At 41.1% G+C, this 25,014-nt stretch overlaps 1 protein-coding gene across 4 annotated transcripts in view; it reads left to right on the forward strand.

Moving 5' to 3' along the window:
- dock4b (dedicator of cytokinesis 4b) overlaps positions 1-19,170 on the forward strand; it is a 138,007-nt gene extending 118,837 nt beyond the window's left edge. For 3 of the 4 annotated variants that reach the window (XM_086268196.1, XM_086268197.1, XM_086268198.1), the window contains 7 exons: positions 241-352; positions 1,872-1,953; positions 3,184-3,293; positions 6,845-6,917; positions 10,087-10,203; positions 10,959-11,020; positions 16,741-19,170. In XM_086268196.1, coding sequence (XP_086124322.1) covers positions 241-352; positions 1,872-1,953; positions 3,184-3,293; positions 6,845-6,917; positions 10,087-10,203; positions 10,959-11,020; positions 16,741-17,196 — 1,012 coding nt within the window. In that variant the 3' untranslated portion in view covers positions 17,197-19,170. The remainder of the gene's footprint in view (positions 1-240; positions 353-1,871; positions 1,954-3,183; positions 3,294-6,844; positions 6,918-10,086; positions 10,204-10,958; positions 11,021-16,740) is intronic. The other variant, XM_086268199.1, reaches the window with a different exon arrangement.
- The last annotated feature ends 5,844 nt before the right edge of the window (positions 19,171-25,014 follow it).

Consider the following 25,014-nt stretch of genomic DNA (forward strand, 5'->3'; position numbering starts at 1 on the left):
CTTTCTTGTGCCTTTTGGCAGCATGATGGAATGCTGTGATTGATGAATCAGTTGCCTTCTAATCTGGTATTTTCTGTTTCTCTGTTTGTCTATTTTTTTTTTCTTTTTATTGGCCTTACTGCTGCTGAATCTTTGGTGAGTGAACCACTTTTAAATCTAATCATGTATAATAGTATGAAACTTCACCCTTTGTATTGTAAACCATCATAACCCTCTCTCTTTCGCCTTTAGCCTCTTCAGCTACCCTGCGGTGAACCGTTACTCCTCGTCCTCTCTGTCATCTCAAGCCTCCAATGAAGTCAGTAACATCACAGGGCAATCGGAGAGCTCGGATGAAGTCTTCAACATGCAGGTAGTCTCCCTTTGTGCCTTTGCCTACACGCCCACACAAAGGCACTTAACCTAGTAGATTGAGTCTATATCCCAGCATTTGCCCTCCTCCTCCCTTCAGATTTCACTTGCAATGCTTTTTAATCCACTCTCACTCTATTTCACTGCTATTTCTCCTCTGACCCTTTTTCTCTCTATCTTCCACTCTTGCTCGTGTGAAACGCAGTCTGTCCGTGCAAATTGTCATGATTATATCAAATAAGGACATAGTGCTTTGTGTGGGCCCGTCCGGGGAGCCCCGCTGGAGTCTAATCTAAACTAGATTTGGCCAATTCAGAAAGCTGCCGACAACTCCTGGCAGGCTGTCTCCCGCACCTGGCAGGCTTGGAATAACAGGAAGAGGGGAAAACACGGGAGGGAAAAAAAATGTTGTCAGGGATGTGACTGAAGCTGTTACAAAGAGTTAGTTTGTGCTTCTTTTTTTCTTAAGTTTACAGAGCAGGTAGAATTTAGTAAAAGTTGGACGAATCATAATTTAGAAATATATTGTTTTCGTTTTTTAATTGATTGAAAATGGCCATCACTATTTTGTTTCAGTCAGATGTTACTATATTTAGTTAGCAAGGTGTATCCACACACTGCAAAAGAGCATCACACATGTGAATGCAAATTAATGCTATGTAACAAACCAATAAATAATAAAAGAACGGGTTCTTAGAGCACGGTTTTCAAACATAAGGCCCAAGGGCCAGAGCTGACCTGCCAGAGATTCCAATCCAACCGACTGGACATCTTTGAAAAATGTGAAAGAGGGCATAAACTTTAGACTTCATAACTTTTACAGCTTTTCCTGCTGATAAATGGTAAATGGCCTGCATTTGTATAGCGCTTTTCTAGTCCTTAAGGACCCCAAAGCACTTTACACTACATTCAGTCATTCACCCATTCACACACACATTCACACACTGGCGATAACAAGCTACATTGTAGCCACAGCTGCCCTGGGGCGCACTTATAAGCAAACAACTAGCAGTAAAGCAGCCTGTGTCATCACATACTGAGTAAACAAAGTGGCCACATCTCCAGTAATGAATACTTTTAAGCCTTAATAAAATTTAAACAGATGAGTTAGCAAAACTGCCACAGCCTTTTCTGTGCTAGGCAGCAACTATACAAATTCTTCAAGTGAAGTTGGGCATTTTAACATCGCCATCTACGGGACTGAGTATCTTCTGAAAGCCACCTCAAGTGGACAGTTGAGGAAGTGCACTTTAATGATAACTTCTTTATTCCACTGTTGCTTAGTACTGTTTTTTTTTTTTCTACTTACTGAGAAAAAGGTAAATGTTACAGACAAAACTTATAATAGATGCTCAGCTTTGCACAAACTAGATTAGAAACCAAGCATGTCCAGTATAAGCCAACCAAACTGGGATTTTGTTTTGGTAGATGTATATTGTATTAATTATAAATTTTCATGATATTCTGTAGTTTGATGGTGGTATTGATGTACTCATCATTTTTGTTTTTTCCACCTGCAGCCCAGCCCATCTACCTCGAGCCTCAGCTCCAACCATTCTGCCTCGCCCAACGTCACCAGCTCGGCCCCGTCCAGTGCCAGAGGTGAGTCTGGCACTCAGCAACACCACTTATTGTACAAAAACTATACACAATAGTCTTTTAGCTGATATTTCAATCCACACAGAGGAAGCAGACAGAGGTTCAGCTGGACAGTCTGAACCTTTGACCTTTCACTGACACAATGTTCTCTCAATACACCGCAGCATCCTGTCTGGTGAGGTTCGAGAGGTTAGATGACGGCTAGGGATAAATGCGGAGGAGGTTGACAGGGGGAAGAAAAGAGAACAATGAGGAGGGAGCATTGAATGGATAGTGCGAGCCTGAAACATAGAAGGAATACAAAATGAGTCCAAAGAAAGAAAGAAAGAAAAGGAAAGGAAAAAAAAGTGCTGAGAGAAATGCTGTTGAAAGAAACATGGAGCTAGTGAAAATGCAAGAGAGAGTAAGAGATCATTTTAGCTGAGTATCCCTCTTGGACTTCAGCACAATCTCCTGTCCAGGCCGGTGTCATCCAAGCCTCCTCTGCGGTGCATTTTGAATGTCTAATGCCTTCTCTTGCTCTCATCTCAATGTGTTTTGCGTGATCCCCGTCATAAAAAGTAAGAATATATGAAGACGTTTATGGAAGCGTACACACTCCCCTTTGGCAAGGTGCTGACAGCGGCTGACGCCCTTATAAAAGTGCCCTCTGTCTACCCATAAAGCATGTTGAGAATTATTGCTGCTGTGGTGTTATCTGAATAAGAGCCAACGATGGGCATTTCATGCTCATATGATAGCCTTCCAAGTGCGGTAACATTCACTAATGGATCAGCATCCATACAATGGCTCCAGCAGCTGAGGAGAAGTGCTGTGAAAAAAACCCCAGAAACGTACCAACATGTGTGTGGGGGCGGGCTTTTGTGTTCGTCTCCGTTGGCGTGTTACATATGTTATAGTGTCGAACTCCAGCACATGTCTCTGTTGTGATTGTCCAGTGTAACAGAGGAGGTGAGGAAGTGAGGAGGGTGTGTGTGTGTGTGTGTGTTAGTGTGTGTGTGTGTGTAGGAGTGGCCAAGCCATTTATCATGTTGTGGAAGTAGTGAGGCTGAAAGAACGGTGGAGAGGCTTGGGGGGAGAAAGAGAGATTGGCCTTTCCTGATTGCCAGTGTTTGCGGGTAATAGCCTAACACCTTGCTGTCGTTTGGTCCCTTATGCGTTTGTGTATTTACTTGTGTGTGTGTGCGTCTGTGTGTCTGTTACCGCTCTAATGTCTCATGCCATCCATTCCAGGATCCCCTCAGATGGCAGAGAAACACAAGCATTCCAGAGAAAATGCCTGTCTGTCTCCACGAGAGAGACCGGTCAGTGCCATCTTCCCCAACCCCCTCGATCCTGCACAGGTCAGCACACACAAATACTTGAAATGTGCAATTCACTTGTATTTTTATTTTTATTTCTATTTATTCTATTTATCCCCTTCGTATATTTTATTTATATTTGTCTCTGTATTTATATGTGTGTGTATGTATGTATGTATGTATGTATGTATGTATGTATGTATATATATATATATATATATATATATATATATATACACACACACACACACACACACACACACAATATTCTGTAACTCTGTAACTTCTGTCGGTGCTGTGCTTTTTGGAAATCGAATTTCCCAGAGGAACCCACCCAAGGGATTAATAAAGTTCTATCTTATCTTATCTTATTTGCACTTACAAATACGGCATTCAAATACGCCTTTTATAGCTATAGTGCATATGTCATAATACCTCGTGTTCCCTGTTAGAATGCGTTTCAAGTGTTATGTTCAATTTGAAGTACACCTCAGTGACTGTTAACAAGCGAGCATAGAGACACTGGAGTTGTGAACTGTTTTCCGCTTTGTGTTGCATGAAGGTCTCTTCTTGTCAGTTCAGCCTGTTTGCACAAAATAATAAATGACTAATCCCATCCCTTTTTGCAAAGGGTCTGGCTTTCATAAGCAGTGTATTAGGTTGTTTTAGAGAAAAAGAAATGGTAACGCAAGAAGATACATTACATAACTTTGTTTTTTCAAAGTTATGTAAAAGCATTGTTTTGTATTTAGTGCCTTTTGTATCCTTTTCCATACTTCTTTGTATCAACTGATAGAGCGTAACGCTCTGATCACTGGCACGTGAAGTGAATAACACTCATCATGGCACCTGTTAGGAAAATAGGCAAGTGTAAGGGAGTTTGAGTGAGTTTAACAGAAGCCACGTTGTGATGTTAGATGAGTGGGTCAGAGCATCTCCTAAACTGTAGCTCTTGTTGGGTGTTCCTGATCTGCAGTGGTGAGTGTCTATTAAAAATGGTAAAGGAAAGAACAGTGGGTAACCCACGACAGGGTCACGGGTGCTCAAGTTTCACTGATGCACATGGGGAGTGAAGGCAAACCTGTGTGGTCTGATCTAAAAGACAAGCTGATAGAAGGGTGTCAGAATACACAACAGTGGGCACATGAACATTAGAACTGGACCACGGAACAATGGAAGAAGGTGGTCTAGTTGGATGGCTGCCTGCGTGTGTGTCGCTTATCTTGGGAACACCTGGCACCAGGATGCACTATGAGAAAAAGACAAGATGGTGGAGGCTTTGTGATGCTTTGGTCAACGTTCTGCTGGGAAACTTTGGGTCCTGCCATCCATGGGGATGTTACTTTGACATGTACCACCTCCATAAGTATTGCCACAGACCGTGTAGATCAGGGGTGGGCAACTCCAGGCCTCGAGGGCCGGTGTCCCTGCAGGTTTTAGATGTATCCTTGAACCAACACAGCTGATTTAAATGGCTAAATTAGCTCCTCAACACGTCCTGAAGTTCTCCAGAGGCCTGGTAACGAACTAATCATGTGATTCAGGTGTGTTGACCCAAGGTGAGATCTAAAACCCGCAGGACACCGGCCCTCGAGGCCTGGAATTGCCCACCCCTGCTGTAGATCATTTTATGGAAGCAGTATTCCCTGATTGGTGTGGCCTCTTTCAGTAGGATAAGGCACATTGCCACAAAGCAAAAATGGTTGAGGATTGGTTTGAGGAGCACGGGTTTGTTGTCCAATCAAGCATCTGTGTGTTGTGCTGGACAAACAATTTGGTTCCATGGAGGCTCCACCTCACAACGTACTACTTAAAAGATCTGTTTGTAACATCTCGGTGCAGATACCACAGCATAGCTTCAGGGGTCTAGTGGAGTCCATGCCTTAATAGGTAAGGGCAAAGGCAGGGACCAACATAATATTGAGCAGGTGATCACAGTGTTATCCCAGATTGTTGTATATACTATTACAGTGGTAGATACTTATATTAAACTTGGATTAGGTATCAAGTAAGGAGGTTGGCATATTTATAAAAGTAAGCGAGAGATAGCTACAGAGTTACAGGGGAGGAGATTAAGGCTTGTGTCTGAAAGTGAAGGTTCCCAACCTCACAGTGTTAACTTGAAAAACATGAACATCCAGCATGAACTATCTGAAAAAATAAGTTTAGGTTCATAAAGTCAACGGCGCCACTGTGTACTTACATGACAACTAGGCTGCAGTGCCGATGGGGGAATTTTTCGGCAAGAGGCATCCAGCCACCGAGCTTGAAATCCCGTTTCATGCGCCACTAACAGCGGGCAAAAGCTGAGGATTACAGCGGTGAGAAAACCGATAACATAATCTACTGGAGCTTATATCACTCCACTCTTGAATTCTGGGTCAGTTTTTTGGTTGAATTCAGCAGCTATGGTGCTGTTTTTCATTCCCGAACACTGTGAAGCACTGCAGGGTTGACCACTGCTACCTAACTTAATAGACGCCACGCTCAAAACTGGTGGTTTTGGCTGAAGTGAGTGTGCTATTTATTTATTTTTTCTTAGGAGGGTAATGAATGGAGGAATAGTAATTTTTCTTTCAGTTGTGGCCCTTACAGATGGTTCTTTTGCTATTAGTCCTGCTCATGGCACAACCTGTCATCCAAGTGTGTGGCTGCCTGATTTTAACAAAAAAGGCAAAGAAGAAGCAGGGTCTATATTTGTCCAGCACTGCAGCCACACGTAAGGTGCATACTGGGGCAGAAAACAAGGTCACCTTTGCAATGTACAATATATTTCAATGAGTGACTGTCAAAAAAAAAAGGCTTCCGGATGAGGGCACACGCCGTAAGGCTATTCGTAGCATAGAAGTGCAGTTTTTCAAGAGCTGCTGATGTTACTCATGTTTTATTAAAGCCAAACAGTCCAGCTCACTTTTTTCCTGTTAGCAAGAAAGATAAAATAAATAAAAATCCTTTACAGCCAACTAATGCTACAACAACAACAAGAGCCGACACGAACGCTATGATATTGCAGCTTCTTTTCTCGATGAAGGACAGACTGTAACACAATCACACACTCCATCTGCAGTGACAAAGCCACGATAAGAGAAAAATAATGTTTGCCTTTCAAGGCCATTCATCTCTTGCGGTCAGTGCCTGTCACTGTTCACCTGTTTTTCTTCCCCCTGTTTGTGTTGAGTCATTTGAAGTTTGGAGGTATTGATGTTAGGGAGGCGAACAATTATTTCCAACCTGACAGCAATGAAAGACTCGCTATTAGCTGCTAATGGAATATTGATTATTAGAGACATTGATCGCTTGTATCATTTACTGTAATTAGAGCAAGAGACTAAGAATAAGGTACCTTATTTATAGGTTTTCTTTTTTGGGGGGGTATGGAAAGGTGCGGAGAGGGTTCACCCACTTCTGCAAAATCCAAATCTCTGCTATGAAGGTCACGCACAGCAGCCTTTCTTCGTTACTCTTCTTCTTTTATCCTGTTCTGTTAAATTTGTCCCAATGCTTTTTGCTTTTCAGGTCCGTGATTCTGTTACAAATACAATTCTGTGCAGTATGTGCTAGACAATAATTTGGACAACTTCTTCCTTGTGCAGAGAGCCCCTGCTCATCAGATAGGCGATACCACTTTACCGAGGAGTGACCCCAACCTCTCAGCGCCAGATAAAGGTAAAAACACTTTGTTTAACATATTTCTTATGTCCTTCAAGTGTTCCCTCTCCTTCCAGGGAAACGATGCTATCTCACGTAGTCGCTCTTTTGCATTAAACACATTTTTTGATGCTCTGTTTCTTATTGTCGATTCAGAAATGGTTTATTTCTGATTCTATGGTGGCCCTGAGATGCAACGCAACAAAAATTTAAACAGGGCATTTTAGAAAACACAACGACAGCTGAAAAGAGCTAAATGTTCTTCACTTTATGATTCTGTCCTTTCAAACTAAGCTTTATTATAATGCAGGAGCAGGTAATGGGTAATGTACCTATTAAGTAACTAACTAGGCAGCTCATTCTTTCTCTTAACAAAACCTGCTTTAAAGAGACAGATTTTAGGGCCAACTTGAAAGAAAGACAGATATGAAATATGAAAGTGAGGTCAGAGGTCAAAGGTGACATGATATTTGGATGCAAACTATAATGTGACATTTAGAATTCTCATATATCATTTAACCTTGAAGACAAAGTCAGAGTTCCAAACTAATGTAATATTTAGAATCCCTATATATCATTCCCTATATGCTGTCAATACAAACAATGGCAGTATGAAACATAGCTTTAAATTGCTCTATATAGCATTATTATCACAGATCAATAATATGGGAGGTCATATATAATAATATATGGAGAGGGCAGAGGTCAAATGTGATGTAATTGATAAGATTTTTGTCAATTTTCAACCAATTAACCATTAAATTGACCTCAAAGACCTTAGTGGATGTAAACCAAATTTTAATGGATCGTTAATGTGACCTCACTCTCCCCCACTACAAAGTTTTATCGGGATTCATTCAGAAAGTTTTTGCGCTATTTTGTTGACAGACAGAATTGCACACAGACAAACAATAGCAAACAGAAAATCTTGGCGGAGGTAACGAAAAACTATCCCACTATTTCCGCGCCTTTGTTTTTTGGAAACATCTCTGTGCTGTCTGAAATTTAGTGATTTCTAAAATCTTGCTTGTGTTTTACAAAATAAGCACAAACCCCAATCATACACACACACAAAGCTCTCTCCATTGATGCTTATGCTACTGTACAGAGTAGCATTTTATCTGTCCAGACATGCGGTATGTGTGTGTCACAGTTTGGCCACAGATTGACTGAAGGCATTTTTATTTGTTTCCACACAACTGCTTCTGGCCTCGGGATACAAACACACACATAAACACTCACATACACACAGACTAGATTATAGCGTTTTCTAATCCATCATTCTGAAAGAGTGAAAAAAAGAGCAGGTACTATCCCTACAGTACTGATGGACACATGTGACATTCCTGTACGAGCGCATATGGATTAGTTCGGCCCACTCGTTGTGATTTAGCTCAGCACAGATAAAGGGAGATGCACATGTCTTGTATTTTCTGGGTATACCTTCCATTTGAGGCAGAATGTTAACAGCCTCAATTATAATTTCAAAATACTTAAACAGTTATTGCCGTTTCTTGCAGCAAAATAAAAAAGAACAACTCTCAGAGCAGTTCCTTTATATAATTATTGAGGATTTGCAGAAAAGACACCTTAAAAAAAAAGAGTAAAGAGCGGGGATGCGGTAGCTTCCTTGTGACTTGCACACAAACGCACACCTTTCCATGTGATTCAGCTGTGATCTGTAAATAATGCAGCGAGAGATGCACAATATGGTGTCGAGACACCTACAGGCACATAACGTAGTAAAAGGTGTTAGAATTAACACGAAACCTGCGAGTGAACAAGTGGCATTATCCGCGATGAACCTTTATTTCTGACTCTGGAAAGTGTTGTTTATAATATAAAATTAGAGGAATATTGTTTTGCTTTATTTTTTGTTAAAGGGCTGCTCAGTAGTTGAGTCCAGAGTTGAGTTGAGGCCTACCACAACTTTCGAAACTGTGACCTAAGTACTCACTCACAACGCACCGACAGCAAAAACCCAGTTTGTACTGGCAAAATGCCTTAGTAAATCTGCCCCAAGGTTACCCTTTAATGCAAAGTTAGTGAATGATCTAACTCAAATGCCTCCAGACATTAAAGAAGAACTTTGTTTGCATTCTGACCCCAGATGACAAATTCAGAGTGCACAACTCAGTAAATGTTGAGCAAGCATGCTCCTGGTTGTGTTTCTAAACATTGCCCAAGCTGCTTTCAGACTAGGGCTATGGGGACTATTTCATTGAAGATTTCTCTTTGGTTTCTGGGTTGAAGACATGATTTTTCAACATGAAGTTTGAGTCAGTTTGATACAGCAAGTATCAAGTTAGAGGTCCATGGTGAAATCACAGATGGACGTGTGCAAGTGGTCAGGAGAGGATCTAAAAATAACAGGAGCCCTGCAAGCGGTCAAGATGTGACTAAAGCAGATCTATTTCATTCTGATAAGGTTTTTGATTTTTAGGCTAAGATTTCAAACATTTTTGATGCCAACATGTGCAATCAGCACAATCACAATTGTACAGGACGCACCAGAAATTATCACTAGATTGCATTTGGTCAGTTGAAGACAGTGAAGCTTTCAAAAGGCTGGAGGTAATTCAGTGTGGCAACAAAAGAAGGCCAGACCCCAAAAAAAGTGGCAATGCCATTTTGAAGCTGGCTGGCCACAAGCTCCTTAAAACAGAACACTAGATAAACAACAATCAGAGTTCAAAACACAGCTTTTTTGGGATAATTTTAGACCAATCAAAAACTCTGAAAAAAATTGCCTAATCAGGACTTGTTATGAGCAACAACCCTTGCAAATGTCATGAGTCTCTCATGGAGGATTTGCTAAATCCTGAAGTATGTGGCATCACATTTTTCCATCCCCCGAAGAAATGATGAGGAGTGAATTCTGTCATGTGTAATAATCCAAACTGTTCTATTTTGGCAGATGGAAGTCATGTTGCATCTGATCGCTCATCACAAGCAGCTGATTGATAATTTCTTCTTTTGGGATCTTTAAATGGTTGAAATTGTCTCTGTGCTCTAAACTCAGCAAACACTTTGCAGTTTAACTTGTGGTCGTCATCAGATCGCACTCAATATGTTGTCAACAATCATACCATCCATTTAAATGTGCAACATTTCACTGTGTTCTCATGTTATCCTGTGTAACCCATACCTTGTCATGTGACATGTCATGTTTTTGTGTACTCTAAAGTGAGGCCCGCTCCCAGTAGTTGGAGCCTAGACAGTGTCAAAGAGGGTATGCCACACTCCTCTGACTCTGGTGGCAGAATGCTATGCCCTCCTGTACCTCCTAGGCCACCGTACTCAGGTAAAAGGAAAAAAAAAAAGCTGATCCAAGAAAGTGCTCCAGTGACGAATGGTACTAATTTTCCAGTCTGACTTTTGACACCCGGTGCTTACACCGCTTTTTCTTACTAAAGCATTTTCCATCTGAGGCACTGTTTCCTGTCCTTCTGCTCTTACAGTGGCAGCAGCATTTCCTTCACTAACAGTCTTCAGTTGCTGATATTTCCCTCTGTAAGATGTTTGGTTCACGTGTGAACAAGTGTGGAACTCTCTGTGGAATTTCTAGATGGCTGAAGTTAATGCCAATTAAAATTCCAGTCAATTCCAAGTTTCTTGTTTTTTTTCTGGTTTTTTTTCTTTCAATCCCCTTGACAAATGCATGTCATTACATTTCAACAACAGTTTTCCCCCCACCAACAGCTCAAACTCTCTTTTAGTTATTTACTTATTTAAAGATGCACCCGTGTTGACTTATTCCCTGGTGTTTCCTGATGTATTGCACTGCCCAGCAGCATAATAAGCAGATGGAGTGTTTTTCTTTTTCTGCCCTCTCTGCATAGTGCAGTAACAGCTGTTGGATGTAAAAACAGCTTAAGGCAGTCCAAAGGACCTGCAGCACATCAGCACTTATTTTGACTCATTGACGCTTTAAGCCACTGCCCCCTCTTTGCTCCAAGTGTGTATGTTTGCATGACTCATGCTGTGTCATCCTTGTGAATGGAAGAAAACACTTCTCTAATTTTTATTTTACCCCTCTCTCTCTCTCTCATCTGCCAGGCTCCTCGGCTAAAAACATGAGGTCACAGTCTCCTGTTCCCACATCCAGATCACCGCAAAAGGTTAGTTCCTTTTTTTTCCTTTTCTTTTTTACGTTTCTCCTTACTTTGCTGAGACAGCCTGACCCTGCTTAAGCTGGTCATAGTGTTAACAACTACTGTAGCTGAAACTCAATAGGGCAGGATAAGACACACCTAAACACCGGATTACAGTATTCGACGGTCAGAGAGGAGCAGAGGCAGTCTGCTATACAACAAACTTAACAACCCATTCAGACGAAAACACTTTACGACTGTCCAGGGTTTAAGAAAAAATGCTCTGAAAGCGAAATTTCCACAAATACCAATCTTGGTTTTTTTTGGGGTTTTTTTTTTTTAGATTTTATTTCTTCCTATTTTTTATGTTTTTTGAAATGTTTTCTTGCACAATAATACAAGAAGGTGACATAAGGTTTCAGGAAGTACAGTCACATGAATGATCAATTTTCAGTGCTTAACAAATTTATTAGACCAACCCCCAGTTTATGGTTTTTAAATCAACCACTATTCACATTTTTAATCAAAGTGATACTTTGAATACTAAAATATGACATTTTTTATCCATCTAATTTTAAATGGAGTGTTTTACCAAAAAAAAAGCAGGAAAAATAGGAAAGCGCATTAATTTTTGATTAGAATGCCAAATTGCAGTTATTTACTTAGAATCTTTAACCAAAAAAATAGTTTGATGGTTGAATGTTACGCTTGATTAATATCTGACTCCTCGGAGAACTTGAGTGGGATAGCTCAAATTTGTAAAAATAGGAATTCAGTTTATTTGCCCAATAAATAAAAATGTCATTTTTAATTTTAAACATGTTTTTGACAGATTTTGAAAATATTTGTTTTGTTTTTATCACAGGTAAGGTCTAAGAATTTTGTTAACCATTGTACTTAATAACTTTTAGTATTTGATACTCCAGAATTATTCATACCCTTTCTTAGTATACAGTTCCGATTATTCCTCCAAATACTTCTTGTAGATGATCACATTGTTCCTGTCACCACAGGGGTTTTAGCCAACTTCTCTTTAACCACCTTCTCGAGGTCTTTAATGTTTTTTTGAGTTCGTTGGCATGAACATGGTTGTTAGTTCTTGCTGCCCTAGAGCAGGTTTTTTGGAAAACTCCTTCGTATTTTTGTTGAGAAGCTTTATATACTGGTCCTGTTTCACGATTCTACTCACTTTTGCAAGGTTTCCAGGCCCATTTGTTGAAAAACCATGGGACCATGAGCTGACAATGTTTCTACCAACTCCCTTCAGTTTATAGCTCCCAGAAATGCTCTAGAAATCGACATAGCTTAGTTTTTTTGCCTGTAGAGAAATCCGGAGCACAGTCTGGGTGTGCGAAAATATCTGTGCTGTCAACGGCAATTTCCCTGATACTGAAGAAATGAGAGGCATGAATAATTTTGGACAGAAAAAAGTAAAAATGAAAGTATTGGTATTTTTATTGTTATGCTAATGATGTGAAATAAAAATGTATCTGGATTGTTCCATCTCAGCTACAATTCTTTTATCATAAGCAAAATCTCACCAACTGAGTTTTTATGTACAAGAGAATTTAAAAAGACTCGATTTTTTTTTTTTTTAGGTGGATGGATCATTTGGGGCACGAATGCAATAACATTAGCTGCAAAAATACCTGTGTCCATGCCTTTCAGTCCCAAGGCTTACACTTAGTAAATCCCAACAGTAGCTTTTTAACACCAAGAGTTTTTTTTAAAGAAAATTATTTTTTTCCCCGCTGGCACAGACTGTTTGTAAAGCTGTCCCTTAATCTGCTCACTGTAAACACCGACTGAGCCCAACTGGGAAAGACCCGGTCCGACTGAGCTTCATCTGTCGGCAAGTTGAAATCATATTCATAATCAGCCTGACAGACGTTTAGCAGCAGCCTCGAGATCTTTTTCCCGTACTGGTATCCTCTAGCTAACCAGCTGCAGGGTCTTTATTCTACTCTGTGTCAGCCATGAGACTGGGGGAGCTTTGTATTACTGTTCAGTGAAACCATTAACAGCTCCAGCACTGTTAATGGTTTTCATGTAGTTTCATGTAAGTTTTTGTAGCTTTCATGTCACACCTGTCCCAAAGTGTCCAAAAAAAATGGGACTGGCTAGAGGGCATACAGTGTATTAAGTAACTCTACACCTGGTAGAAACCAACTGTTATACTCTGAGTTAGAATTCAAGCTCTACGACGATGTCACTCTGCGTGCTTGTCAAAAATATGCAAAACCAGATGGAGTGATCTGTCAGTGAATTTAAAAGGAACCCCGACTATTATGACAGGTTACTCTAAAATTATCAAATTATCTCCACTACATAAAAAATACTACATATTTGAGAATAACTACAATTTTTTTGTTGTTCATTAAATCTTTGTTTTTTAAAACTATTTTGGAGCTGTGGAAGCGGCCATGTTTTTGCGCACACAATGCATTCTGGGACGATGACATGTATTGGTTGTCAGCAGTATTGGCGCTTTCGTTTCAGCTAACCTGTTTTGTTTTTTATAGTGTAGCAACGGTATTAATTAACTCACCTATTAATGACCTGGTTACAACTTGGTAGACCAGCACTATACTGGTCATGGAGGCTAACAAAGGACCAAAGAACATCTGGATTAAGACCTACAGCTTCAAAGTTTTGGTGCACTGTGAATCATGGAGAATGTAAAAATAACGATATTGTAATTTCACTGTATAATAAAAATTCAAATTCTATTAATGTCTTTAGCATGCGGTTATGTGATACCATGGATAGCTGCTGCTATAAAATTGAGCTCTTTACAACAAGCGCTCTCAGTCACCGTCGCAGTTGCCATTGGCAAGCAGTTGCCACATAGACACCAGTAGTTTTCCCCCCACTTTCGCGTCCTTGTGTGACTGATAGTTTAGATTAGGATAAAAACAAAGTACTGGTTGACAATTTTCAAAATGTGCTTAAAAGGAAAACATTTGGCGTATTTTAATACCACATTATTACTGAAAGCACAGTACACATTTTAGTGCAAACATGTCTTAATAGCCGGGATTCCTTTTAAATTTCAATGCCTGAACCCTATTTGTTGTGTCTGTTTTTCCTTTACTATTAAAGTGACGAGACCTCTTTGTGCTGCAGTGAATGTTCCCCTCAACATCTTGAAAGAAAGAAAGTTTTAAAAGAGGTTGTTTTTTTTGTTTTGTTTTTTGTTTTGTTTTTTTTATTGTCTCTGACCCCAAAGTTTATCTATAGATAAACCTCAATTTGTTTTTAAGCTCGGATTTATTGATGATCATCTTAATACCAGTCTGCAAATGCAGAAGAAATCTGGGAAAGTTTAACTAAGCAGTGAGGGAGCTCTTAATGAGGGTAAAAAGTTGTTTTGAAAAGCTGTCTAGTCTTCTGCTAGCTGCTATCTTATTTGTCACAAGCGGGAGTGCTGAGCTCCCAGCATCGTCACAGGTGTGATGTCTCCTCACATGTGACAACTGCCACGTATGTGGCTGTTTGTGTGCGTTTCCCACCACTTGTGTATGAAACAGAAAGAGAGAGAGCGAGACACTGGATACCAAAGTGTGAGTGACAGCTTGGCGCTCAGCATGCTCTGTCAATCAGATTTGTGTGTGGCAAAGTGTGTTGGCACGTTTGTTTGCGTGCATGCTCGATGTGGCGATAGAAGAAGCCTGTAGCGAAGTGCCGAGTGCCCATCTCGGCACAGCTTGAGATGGATCCTCTGTGGACCTCCAGTGGGCCCCATTATCTGGCACATGAGCGCACCCATGCCAAACGCACACATCAGTCATCAGCCAGAGGCCTATTACCAGACCACAAACCCCAGGACTGCAGTGAACCTGCAGAAAACACATGGTGCAAGTCTGACAGGGCTGCACTTACTCATCTCCAGAGGTGGAAAACTGGGTCAGGAGTTTAAAGTACTTGTCAGGATTGTATTAAATATACAGATTTTATCATGCTCGGACAAATGTGAAAAGGCTTGTGCAGTCGTGCATGTCAAATACATCTCTTTGTGCATGCCCCTGTGGCAGGAACAATGCAACCTTACTGATCAACTGTATACTTCACTAGATCCAATTATTTTCAGCAGATATAATGGCAGTGTGGTGTAATTGCTTAGAAAAACATTTTGATGAGTGATCTGATTTTTGTTGGAGGGAAGTGCAGCATATTGTGTTTTTTCGTCTCGGTGCACAGGCCCAGTTGATGGAGTGAAGAAAACTTGTCCTCTCATTCTGTTCACAGACTACATTTTTAAGGTTATTCATTGTTGCCACACAGCTGTGTTAGCACACGTGTTTTAGCCAGCGTAGTGGGGGGGAGGGGTCAACAGGTTAAGTGGTTATCACAAGCGACTCATGATAATTAAGACAAAACTTATATGACATATGTAATTTACAAAATATTTTTGTCATGCACTTAAGGTTTTGTTCATTTCGGAGGGAAACATAACCCCAGCATGGAGGTTATTTCATGGTGATGGTAATTGACATGGGAAAAAAAGTGTTGAGTGTGCTTATTTTTGTGTTATTTAATATTGGTTATTAGAAAGTGTTACTAGATGAATTATCAGTTATACGTGGGATGAAGATCCTCAAAAATATCACTATATATATTCTTTTGTTTTTTTTTTATTGTTATACTTTTTAATTTCCTCTTCAGTAATACTCTGCTTCCAGGCTCCGTAATTCAAATGAAATTTAAAAAAAAAGAAGAAAAAAAAATCACTGAAGTTGAAGGTGGTCAGTTTTTGTTTTTTTTTATTTATAAAAAACAAAAACCCAATCTTCTGTTTGTCTGTTATTATATTTTAATTGCCCAGTTAATTGTTTACCAAAAGAAATTTCACACAATATATATCACAAGATCTTATCAGTTTTCTTGTGACTTTTTTCTTCCAGAGGTGACTTTCTTTTCAAAAGGGTGTTTTTTGTTTGTTTGTTTGTTTGTTTGTTTTTTTAATTTAGGAACTGCTTAAAAGTTCTTTCATATCAGACAAAGAAACAGAGCGAATCTTTGTAATTAATAATCTGGCGAACAGCTAATATTTTGATATCCTTATTAAAAAAGTCTAAAAGTAAAATAATGCTTGTTTTCACTCTGATTACAAGTTTCACAACAGCTTCACCTCTTATTCTGTCTGTAGCTATTCTGACGTCAGTCATTGTGGGTTTAGTGTACGCAAACATTTAAGATCATTTTCTGTTTATTAGGAGTTATAGGAATGGGAACTTCCCATCTGCTCCCCAGATTGCCTATGGTGTACCTCAAGGATCCATTATAGGGCTTATACAGTCATGTGCAGAAGAAAGTATGCCTTATTGAAGTTGTGTTTTATGTGTCGGGTCAGAATTCAAAACTCTTCTGGGCCTTAGAAGGTCTTAAAAATAGGTACATACAAATCCCAAAAAGTTGATTCTTTTCATGTGGGTGTAGTGTTTTCAGGTGAACAGAATGAACTTTTTGGGACTTGGATGACTGAGTGTGCATCAAGACAGGCAAATACAAACTTTTGATGAATAGCAACAAATGACATATTGCATTTTTCGTAATACTATTTTCCCTATAATCTCTAAACCACTTCGATTTTTATTTTTGTACAAAAACACAGATACTAAAGATTGATTTGATTTGGTAGTAGTATCACTGTTGTTGATGATATCCATGTCCCGTACTGGTAAAGCTATTTCTTTGTGCAGTGAACTACAGTATTTTTAAATAAAGTCTCCTATTCTTCAATCTAGACCACAGTGCCACCTTTCACCCCTTCGCCCACTGAGTGCCAATCTGCCAGTCTGGTCTCCAACTCCCCAGTCCTGTCCGGCAGCTACAGCAGCGGCATATCCTCCCTCAGTCGCTGTAGTGTGTCCGAAGCTTCAGGAACCGAGCTCCCCACAGGTGACCATCCGCCCCACCAACTGCCTCCACCTACCACCTTGCCAAACTCTGTCTCCAGTAGCTCGGACGAGCCCATCCGCAGAGAGAACAAGACACCGCCACCCTACAGTGTGTACGAGAGGAACAACCCCCGCAGGCCCGTGCCGCTTCCCCACAGTCTCTCCATTCCCCCACAGACGGACCCCCCAGCCCTGCCGCCCAAACCTCACCAGCTCCGCACAGGCAGCATGAAGTTGGATGGAACCGCCGACCCTCGAGTCCCCAGACCGAGGCCTCTGCCCAGGAAGGTGTCTCAGCTATAGGTGCTGGTTACAGAGCACACGAAAGGAGATGGTGGGAAGAAAAAAAACTGGCATATTTTGCACTTTTCTACATGGCACTCACTTTTTTTTAGAGACATTCAATTTGGCATTCCTGACCTACACTCCAGTAAAAGACACAAGCCTACACATTAACAGGCAGTCTAGAAACTGAAAAGCTGGCAGATAAAGTTTCTTTTGTATTTACTAGAGGGCATTGCATTGACTTTGACTTGGTCGTTCTGCACTTTTAGCTCTAGTACATACAATAGCTCACCACAGTCAGTTGTAACACCACACGTTTACCGAACACTCTAGAAAAACACAGTTTTGATAGATGTAATAATCTCAAATATATGTATATTGGTATATATGAGAATTGTTTTGCCTTAAGTATTGGAAACAGAGTCTTTTATCTGTGAGTCTTGCACGTTTTTTTCCCCTTAACAGCTCAGTATATTTGTATACTGTACGGCTAAAAAAAAAGGTGCTAGAGGCCTCGAGTATGCATTTCATTGAAGTGTAGTACGATGTAGTACGGTGTGTTCTTATTTTCATATCCACATAAGCAATGGTACAAAAACCTCAAACTTTGAACTGATACTAACAAAAATGTATGGAATTCAAAAGATCTAATAACAGTGTTGTTGATTTTACAAATTTGACCGCAGTTGTGACCTTATATTTGTTATTAATATGCAGTAATACAGAAACTCTGGCAAATGCAACTTTGGCACAATAATGAGAGCAGTTTTACTTCATGTGGTCACATTCAATTTGAAACCTCAGCAGACTTTTAGTGTGATTTGAAATCTAAAGAAACCACTCTGCTGCCATTCTTTCTTCTGAAATTCGAACATTTTTAAATCAGCGACTTGCTAAAATTACCCATAGTGACAAGAAGAGTCTGGACCAAACACATAGGTAAAGGTAGGTGCAGTTTCTAACACAAACTGGAATTTTTACAATGCCTATTGCCGTTAACGTGAACACATCCTATTCCTCCTGCATGATGTATATGACAACAGGGAGGGGGGGAGGGGATCGAGTAATGTGCCAAAGGAAACTGAACAATGTGCTGTCGAGAACCTTTTTCTTTTTCTTTTTTTAAACTGGGACCTGGAATCAAGAAAATAGGAGAAGCTCAGCTGCAAAAGGGTCTCTTTTTCCCTGTTTTCCTAATAAATAATAAACTTTACCCGAAAATCTAAATGAATATTTAACCTACTGATAAGACGCAACTTTCGAAAAGCACAAACAATAGCTTGTCATCCGCATTATGACCTGTACTGTTATTCTAAAGTCTTTATTTGACAAAGCAGTAATTGGAGCAGATTTTCACAGTCAGCAGTGACCTTAAAACACATGAGGAATGATGTTGTGTTGGGAAAATATTTACAAGCTAATCACTGACAAATATTTGTACAGTTGACGTCTACTTTCTGTTTAATTAAAAAGAGGACGTGAGTTGACTTCTCAGCACAACCACATCGCATTGCTGCAGTGAAGTAAATGTTCTGTGGCAGGCAAATCTCACACTGTTTTGTAAAATGGAGACATTTTTTTTGGCATAATATATTAATAAATTCAATCCTGTGCAAAATGTTTTTGGCTGGGGGGCGGGAATGGGTAGCTTTGGTATTGTTTGGATATGTTTCATTTTTTGTACGGTTGATTTACTTTTTGATTTGTTGTGAATTATTTGAGATTAAATATTCACATTAATCAGCACTTGAGAACCTGTAAATTAAATGAGATTAATGTAAGTATGCCAAATATAAAATTTGTGTATTACAATTAATGTAAATACTGTGTTTTTAACAAAATGTAGCTATAACAATTTACAGCTTTGAATGTAATGTTGAAGCAGCAAATTATTATTATAAATGTTCAAACTTTTATGGTTTTGTGAGTGTAGAAAAACTGAGGTCATGCATAATGACTCCTAACTCATTTACAAGTTCAATAAACTGCCCTATGTCATATATTTGAGTGATTTCTACATTATGAAACCTTGTGGATGTACAACACTGTGCAAAAGCTACCAATCATTTCTGTATATTTTGCAAGCAAAATGGGAAATGGGTGCAGGGGTTTACTAAAACATGTACAAACATATATAGAAATGCATATATAAAAAATTTTTAAAATTCCCCACTCGCCCCTGTGGGCGGTCAATCCTTCAAGCTTGGGTCCTCTACCAGAGGCCTAGGAGCTTGAGGGTCCTGCGCAGTATCTTTGCTGTTCCTAGGACTGTGCTCTTCTGGACAGAGATCTCTGATGTTGTTCCCGGGATTTGCTGGAGCCACTCGCCTAGCTTGGGAGTCACCGCACCTAGTGCTCCAATTACCACTGGGACCACCGTCACCTTCACCCTCCACATCTTCTCGAGCTCTTCTCTGAGCCCTTGGTATTTCTCAAGCTTCTCGTGTTCCTTCTTTCTGATGTTGCTGTCATTCGGAACCGCTACATCCATCACTACGGCCGTCTTCTTTGTCTACCACCACTATGTCCGGTTGGTTAGCCACCACCATTTTGTCCGTCTGTATCTGGAAGTCCCACAGGATCTTAGCTCGGTCATTCTCCATCACCCTTGGGGGCATCTCCCATTTTGACTTCCAGGTTATACTGGGCATAGATGTTCCTGTACACTATGCCGGCCACTTGGTTATGGCGTTCCATGTATGCCTTGCCTGCTAGCATCTTGCACCCTGCTGTTATGTGCTGGATTGTCTCAGGGGCATCTTTACAGAGCCTGCACCTGGGGTCTTGCCTGGTGTGATAGACCCCAGCCTCTATGGATCTTGTACTCAGAGCTTGTTCTTGTGCTGCCATGATTATGTATGCTTTGTGTGTATGCTTTGTGTATGTATGTGTAATGTGTGTATATAGACACGTGTGTGTGTGTGTGTGATTTACATTGCTGTGTGTGTGTGTGTGATTTACATTGCTGTGCTTGAGAGCCGCCATCTACCAAAACCAAATTCCCTGTATGTGTCTGCACATATACTTGGCCAATAAACACAATTCTGATCCTGATTAGTGCTTCCGTGCTGTCTTTCAGTCCAGCTTTGTTCAGCCACTGGTAGGATTTCTGGATATCAGCCACCTTCTCTATCTGCCGGTGGTACATACCGTGCAGGGGCCTGTCCTTCCATGATGGTTCCTCGTCTCCCTCCTCTTTCTTGGGTTTCTGCTGCCTGAGGCATTCACTGAGCACTCGGTCAGTTGGGGCCATCTTCCCAATGTATTCTTGGATGTTCGTTGTTTCATCCTGGACCGTGGTGCTGACACTCACCAGTCCCCGGCCCCCTTCCTTCCGCTTAGCGTACAGCCTCAGGGTGCTGGACTTAGGGTAAAACTCTCCATGCATGGTAAGGAGCTTTCTTGTCTTTATGTCAGTGGCTTCTATCTCCTCCTTTGGCCAACTTATTATACCAGCTGGGTACCTGATCACGGGCAGGGCGTAGGTGTTGATGGCCCGGATCTTGTTCTTACCATTCAGCTGACTCCTCAGGACTTGCCTGACCCTCTACAGGTACTTGGTGGTTGCAGCTTTCCTAGCTGCCTCTTCATGGTTCCCATTCGCCTGCGGGATCCCCAGGTACTTGTAACTGTCCTCTATGTCTGCAATGTTGCCTTCTGGTAGCTCGATCCCCTCAGTTCTGACTACCTTCCCTCTCTTTGTTATCATCCGACTACACTTCTGCAGCCCGAATGACATCACGATGTCATTGCTGTATATCCAGGTAGTGTGGATGAGTGAATCGATGTCTCGTTCACTCTTGGCATACAGCTTGATGTCATCCATGTACAGGAGGTGGCTGACAACTGCTCCGTTCTGTAGTCGGTATCCGTAGCCAGTCTTGTCAATGATCTCACTGAGGGGGTTCAGGCCTATGCAGAACAGCAGTGGGAACAGAGAATCTCCTTGGTAGATCCCACACTTCATGGTGACTTGTGCTATGGGCTTGGAGTTGGCCTCTAGTGTTGTACGCCACATCCCCATTGAGTTCCTGATGAAGGCTCTTAGGGTCCCGTTGATCTTGTACAATTCTAGGCATTCCAGTATCCAGCTGTGGGGCATTGAGTCATAGGCCTTCTTGTAATCAATCCAGGCAGTGCACAGGTTGGTCAGCCTGGTCTGCAGTCTCGGCTGACTGTTCTGTCTACCAGTAGCTGGTGTTTTGCACCTCTGGTATTCTTGCCAATCCCTTTCTGTGCCCCGCTCATGTATTGACCCATGTGCCTGTTCATCTTAGCCGATATGATGCCTGACAGGAGCTTCCATGTAGTACTGAGGCAGGTTATTGGTCGGTAGTTGAAGGGGACCGGTCCCTTCTTGGGGTCCTTGGGGATCAGGACCGTCCAACCTTCGGTTAGCCATTCTGGGTATCTCTCGTCAACTAGCAGCTGGTTCATTTGTGCTGCCAGACGCTCGTGGAGTGCAGTCAGCTTCTTCAGCCAGTAGGGGTGAACCATGTCGGGGCCTGGTGCTGTCCAACTCTTCATACTAGAGACCCTTGCTTGGATGTCTGCCACCATGATGGTTACTGGACCCTGTTCGGAGAGGTTGCTATGATCCACTAGCCACTGAGCATTGCCATTATGGTTGCGTCCTTCTCCTATATGCTCTTCCAGTATTGCTCCGTCTCCAGCCTTGGTGGTGCCGTTCTCATTGTTCCCTTGCCACTGAGAGTATACATTTGCTGGTTCTGTGGAGAACAGCTGGTTTATTATCCTGCCTTCCAGGTCCAGCCAACACAACAGAACAACAGAACATTATCTAGGTATGTTTTTATTACATTGCCAGTGTGTTTGGAAACATCATTAGTCTGAAAAATGAAACCGTTGTCAATCGAATGCTTTACAGATGGTGTTTCATGGTGGATCAACCACACCACTGGCTGAAATACAAACTATGACAAAACCTCCACTGTGTTTTACAGATAGCTGTAGACATATACTGTTGTATTTCTCCCCTGACACACTTAACCAAACTATCTAAACCAGACATGTCTAATCTGGGAATCACACCGGTGATGTAGAAGTCTCAAAAGCTCATGTACCAAATATGATACACTTGGCTATAAAGGGTTAAGAATAGCTTGACAGCCACCCTTCCACTGAGACTATTTTCTGATGAAGCTTTGGCAAACTGCAAATGGATCAACTGTCAGGACACATCACTCAGGTCCTGTGGAAGGTCTTTATTAGATTACAGAGTTTCAATACTTTTCAGGTTTTTAGGCCTGCTACTTTACACTGCAAAATATTATCTTATGTCTGTCAGACTCTATTATCTTTAGTATTTTTTGTATAGTTTACTAAAGAAATGGGAACATTAAAGTGTCTAAATATACCATTTAATATCGGTTCTTTGCAAAGTTGTCTGTCATGTGTAGACACAAAATTGATTCGTCTTTTGACCTAGATGCCATCTTTTAAATGCCAGAATGATTCAAAGGTCAGTGTTAAACAGGCTGACAACATGGTCAGGTACAAGGACTAGACTGAAAAAGAAAGAAAAATCAGCCAATGTCCAAAGAGAAACTTTCAGAGACCTTCAGAAAGCCAGGAGAATTGTTACTCAAGACCACTTTAAACATTTTAAGAAAGTCTGGCTTATTGGAAGAAAAATATGAAGAAATAAGGTTTGACTTGAGTCACAGTATTATAAGCCTGTTTCATTTTGTTGGGTGCAGGACATTCACAAGGCAGAACACTTCTGCTTCTGCAAAGAACTGAGTTGATTTACCGTGAGTGATGAATCTGCCTCTTCAGTGGTTGTGGATGGGAGGCAAGCCTAGGAGCATGTTGTTGCTTCTGGTTAGGAGAGTCTATTCGCTGGACACAGCATTGCCTTTGGGCAGATAGTGTAAACAGTTCACATCAGTGCACTTTTTGTGTGAAATCGCAAACTGTAAATAGAAGAAGTGGCTGGCAACCCAAAAGTGGAATCCGTGAGGAAAGACAGCTGCCAAAAGATGTTAGAGTCAGTTCCACGTTATATAATGCTACATGAGTAAGTCTGCTGTGAAGTAATATTTTGTATCTTTGCCTCTTACTTTTAATAACCTTACTACAGCAACATGTAACATGGAATTTTGAGGTATTTAAAATGAAAGGACAAAGCAGACAAAATAAAGCAGATTAGGGTTGCTCGACGCAAAATGATGAGGCTTTATTTGAACAAGGAATTCACTAGTTGTTACAAGCAGGTTCCTGATGATTACATAACAGGCCTTTTTTTCAGCAAACCCTTTGGCTCATCATTGAACAGCACAGGTGTTGCTCAGCATGTGTAATACCATCACCCTTAAGTCAAAGCAGCTATGTGGAATTCACTATGACAGGTCCAAAAACCATATGTACCCCAAGGAGTTGTACTGCCACACTCTGGCTCACTTTTCAAGAAGAAAGCAGAAGGCAGAGGACTCTATCTGCAGTCTAGCAGACCACACAGTCAGTAAACCATTCTATGTATACAAATGGACTGACTGACAGATTTCAATGACAGCCAGGAGGTATCAGATGTACTTCTGTTACCTTCCGTTGGGTGCAAGAGATTCTTAACACTTGTCTGCTTCTTACGTGGTCTTGACATGGTTAGCATAATTGCCTCATAGCAAAAAGGTCCTGGGCACGAATCTGCTTCCTCTATGTGGAGATTGCATTTTCTCCTTCGGAGGGTTGTTTCTGAGGCAGTCTGCCCTTTTCCCACAGTCCAAACACATGTATGTTAGTTTAATTGGTAATTCTAAATTAGTTGAAGGTGTGAATCTGTGACCATGGAATGGAATGGAAAAGTTCCTGCACACTGCTGATGTCTGAATAGATACGGTGTTTCTTGCACCAGTGCCACAATAGCCAATATTACTGGATTAAGAATTGTGGTTTGATGAGATGAACAAATTCCTAGTTTTAGACCTCTAAAATGTGAGGTTCAGACTGACAGAGACCCCCCCCCACACACACACACCCCACCCCCACACGACCCCCACTGCCATGGGACACGTTCAGAGGGTGTTGAGGAATGCTCTCACCCAATAATCAGCACAGCAGTTGCTGCTTGACAGAACTGACTGAGGGACCTTGAACACTTGCAAACCCCCTCTCTCTTTTGCCTATAAAGATACTGTGCATGCAGCGTGGTGATTGGGAAATGTTCACACTTTCACCTTGTCAACACTCATCATAATTGTTGGTGGTTCGCTCTAATTTGACAATTATTATGTCAGGAGTGAATATCCAGCTAATCGCGGAGTCTCCTCGCAGCACGGGTAGTATTACAGAAACTGGGAGAGATGTGCCTTCGCCATTCAGCGAGCCTGGGACAATTGTAGTCTGTTAGAAACCTCAGCAGGCTTGTCGGTCTGCTCATTATTGAGAAAAGAGCTGCCTTTTGCTTGTAGAAGAGGCAAACAAAGCCTATAGCAGCTTAAAGGACAGGAGAGAGTTAAGTAGGCGACAAATTTCTGCTGATCCAAGACACTGACATTTTGCATGGGCATAGATATCTTCCTTACAACAAAAGGAAGCATAGCTGGAAGGCACGGGGCTGTAATAGCATGTAAATATTGAGAACCCGCAGAGCTCCTTGTAATTGTAAAGATGTTCAACACCTTTCTAAGAGATGCAGCATTCATTATATCCAGAATGAGGTTTTTGCTGCAGTTTAGCCCTATTATACAAGCACTAAACATCCTCCGTTTATAGCATTCATGGGTGATGATACATAATTATCAGGGGAAAGGCAGTGCTAGGTATTAATTTAAAATTGCCTGGAGCGAGTTTTGGAGAACACACAGCCGCAGAGAA

This window comes from Aulonocara sp. 'chitande type north' Nkhata Bay, linkage group LG17 (assembly GCF_057382095.1).
Source record: "Aulonocara sp. 'chitande type north' Nkhata Bay isolate Kocher_YH1m ecotype deep benthic linkage group LG17, A_spYH_male_GT1.1, whole genome shotgun sequence".
Classification (NCBI taxonomy): Eukaryota; Metazoa; Chordata; class Actinopteri; order Cichliformes; family Cichlidae; genus Aulonocara; species Aulonocara sp. 'chitande type north' Nkhata Bay.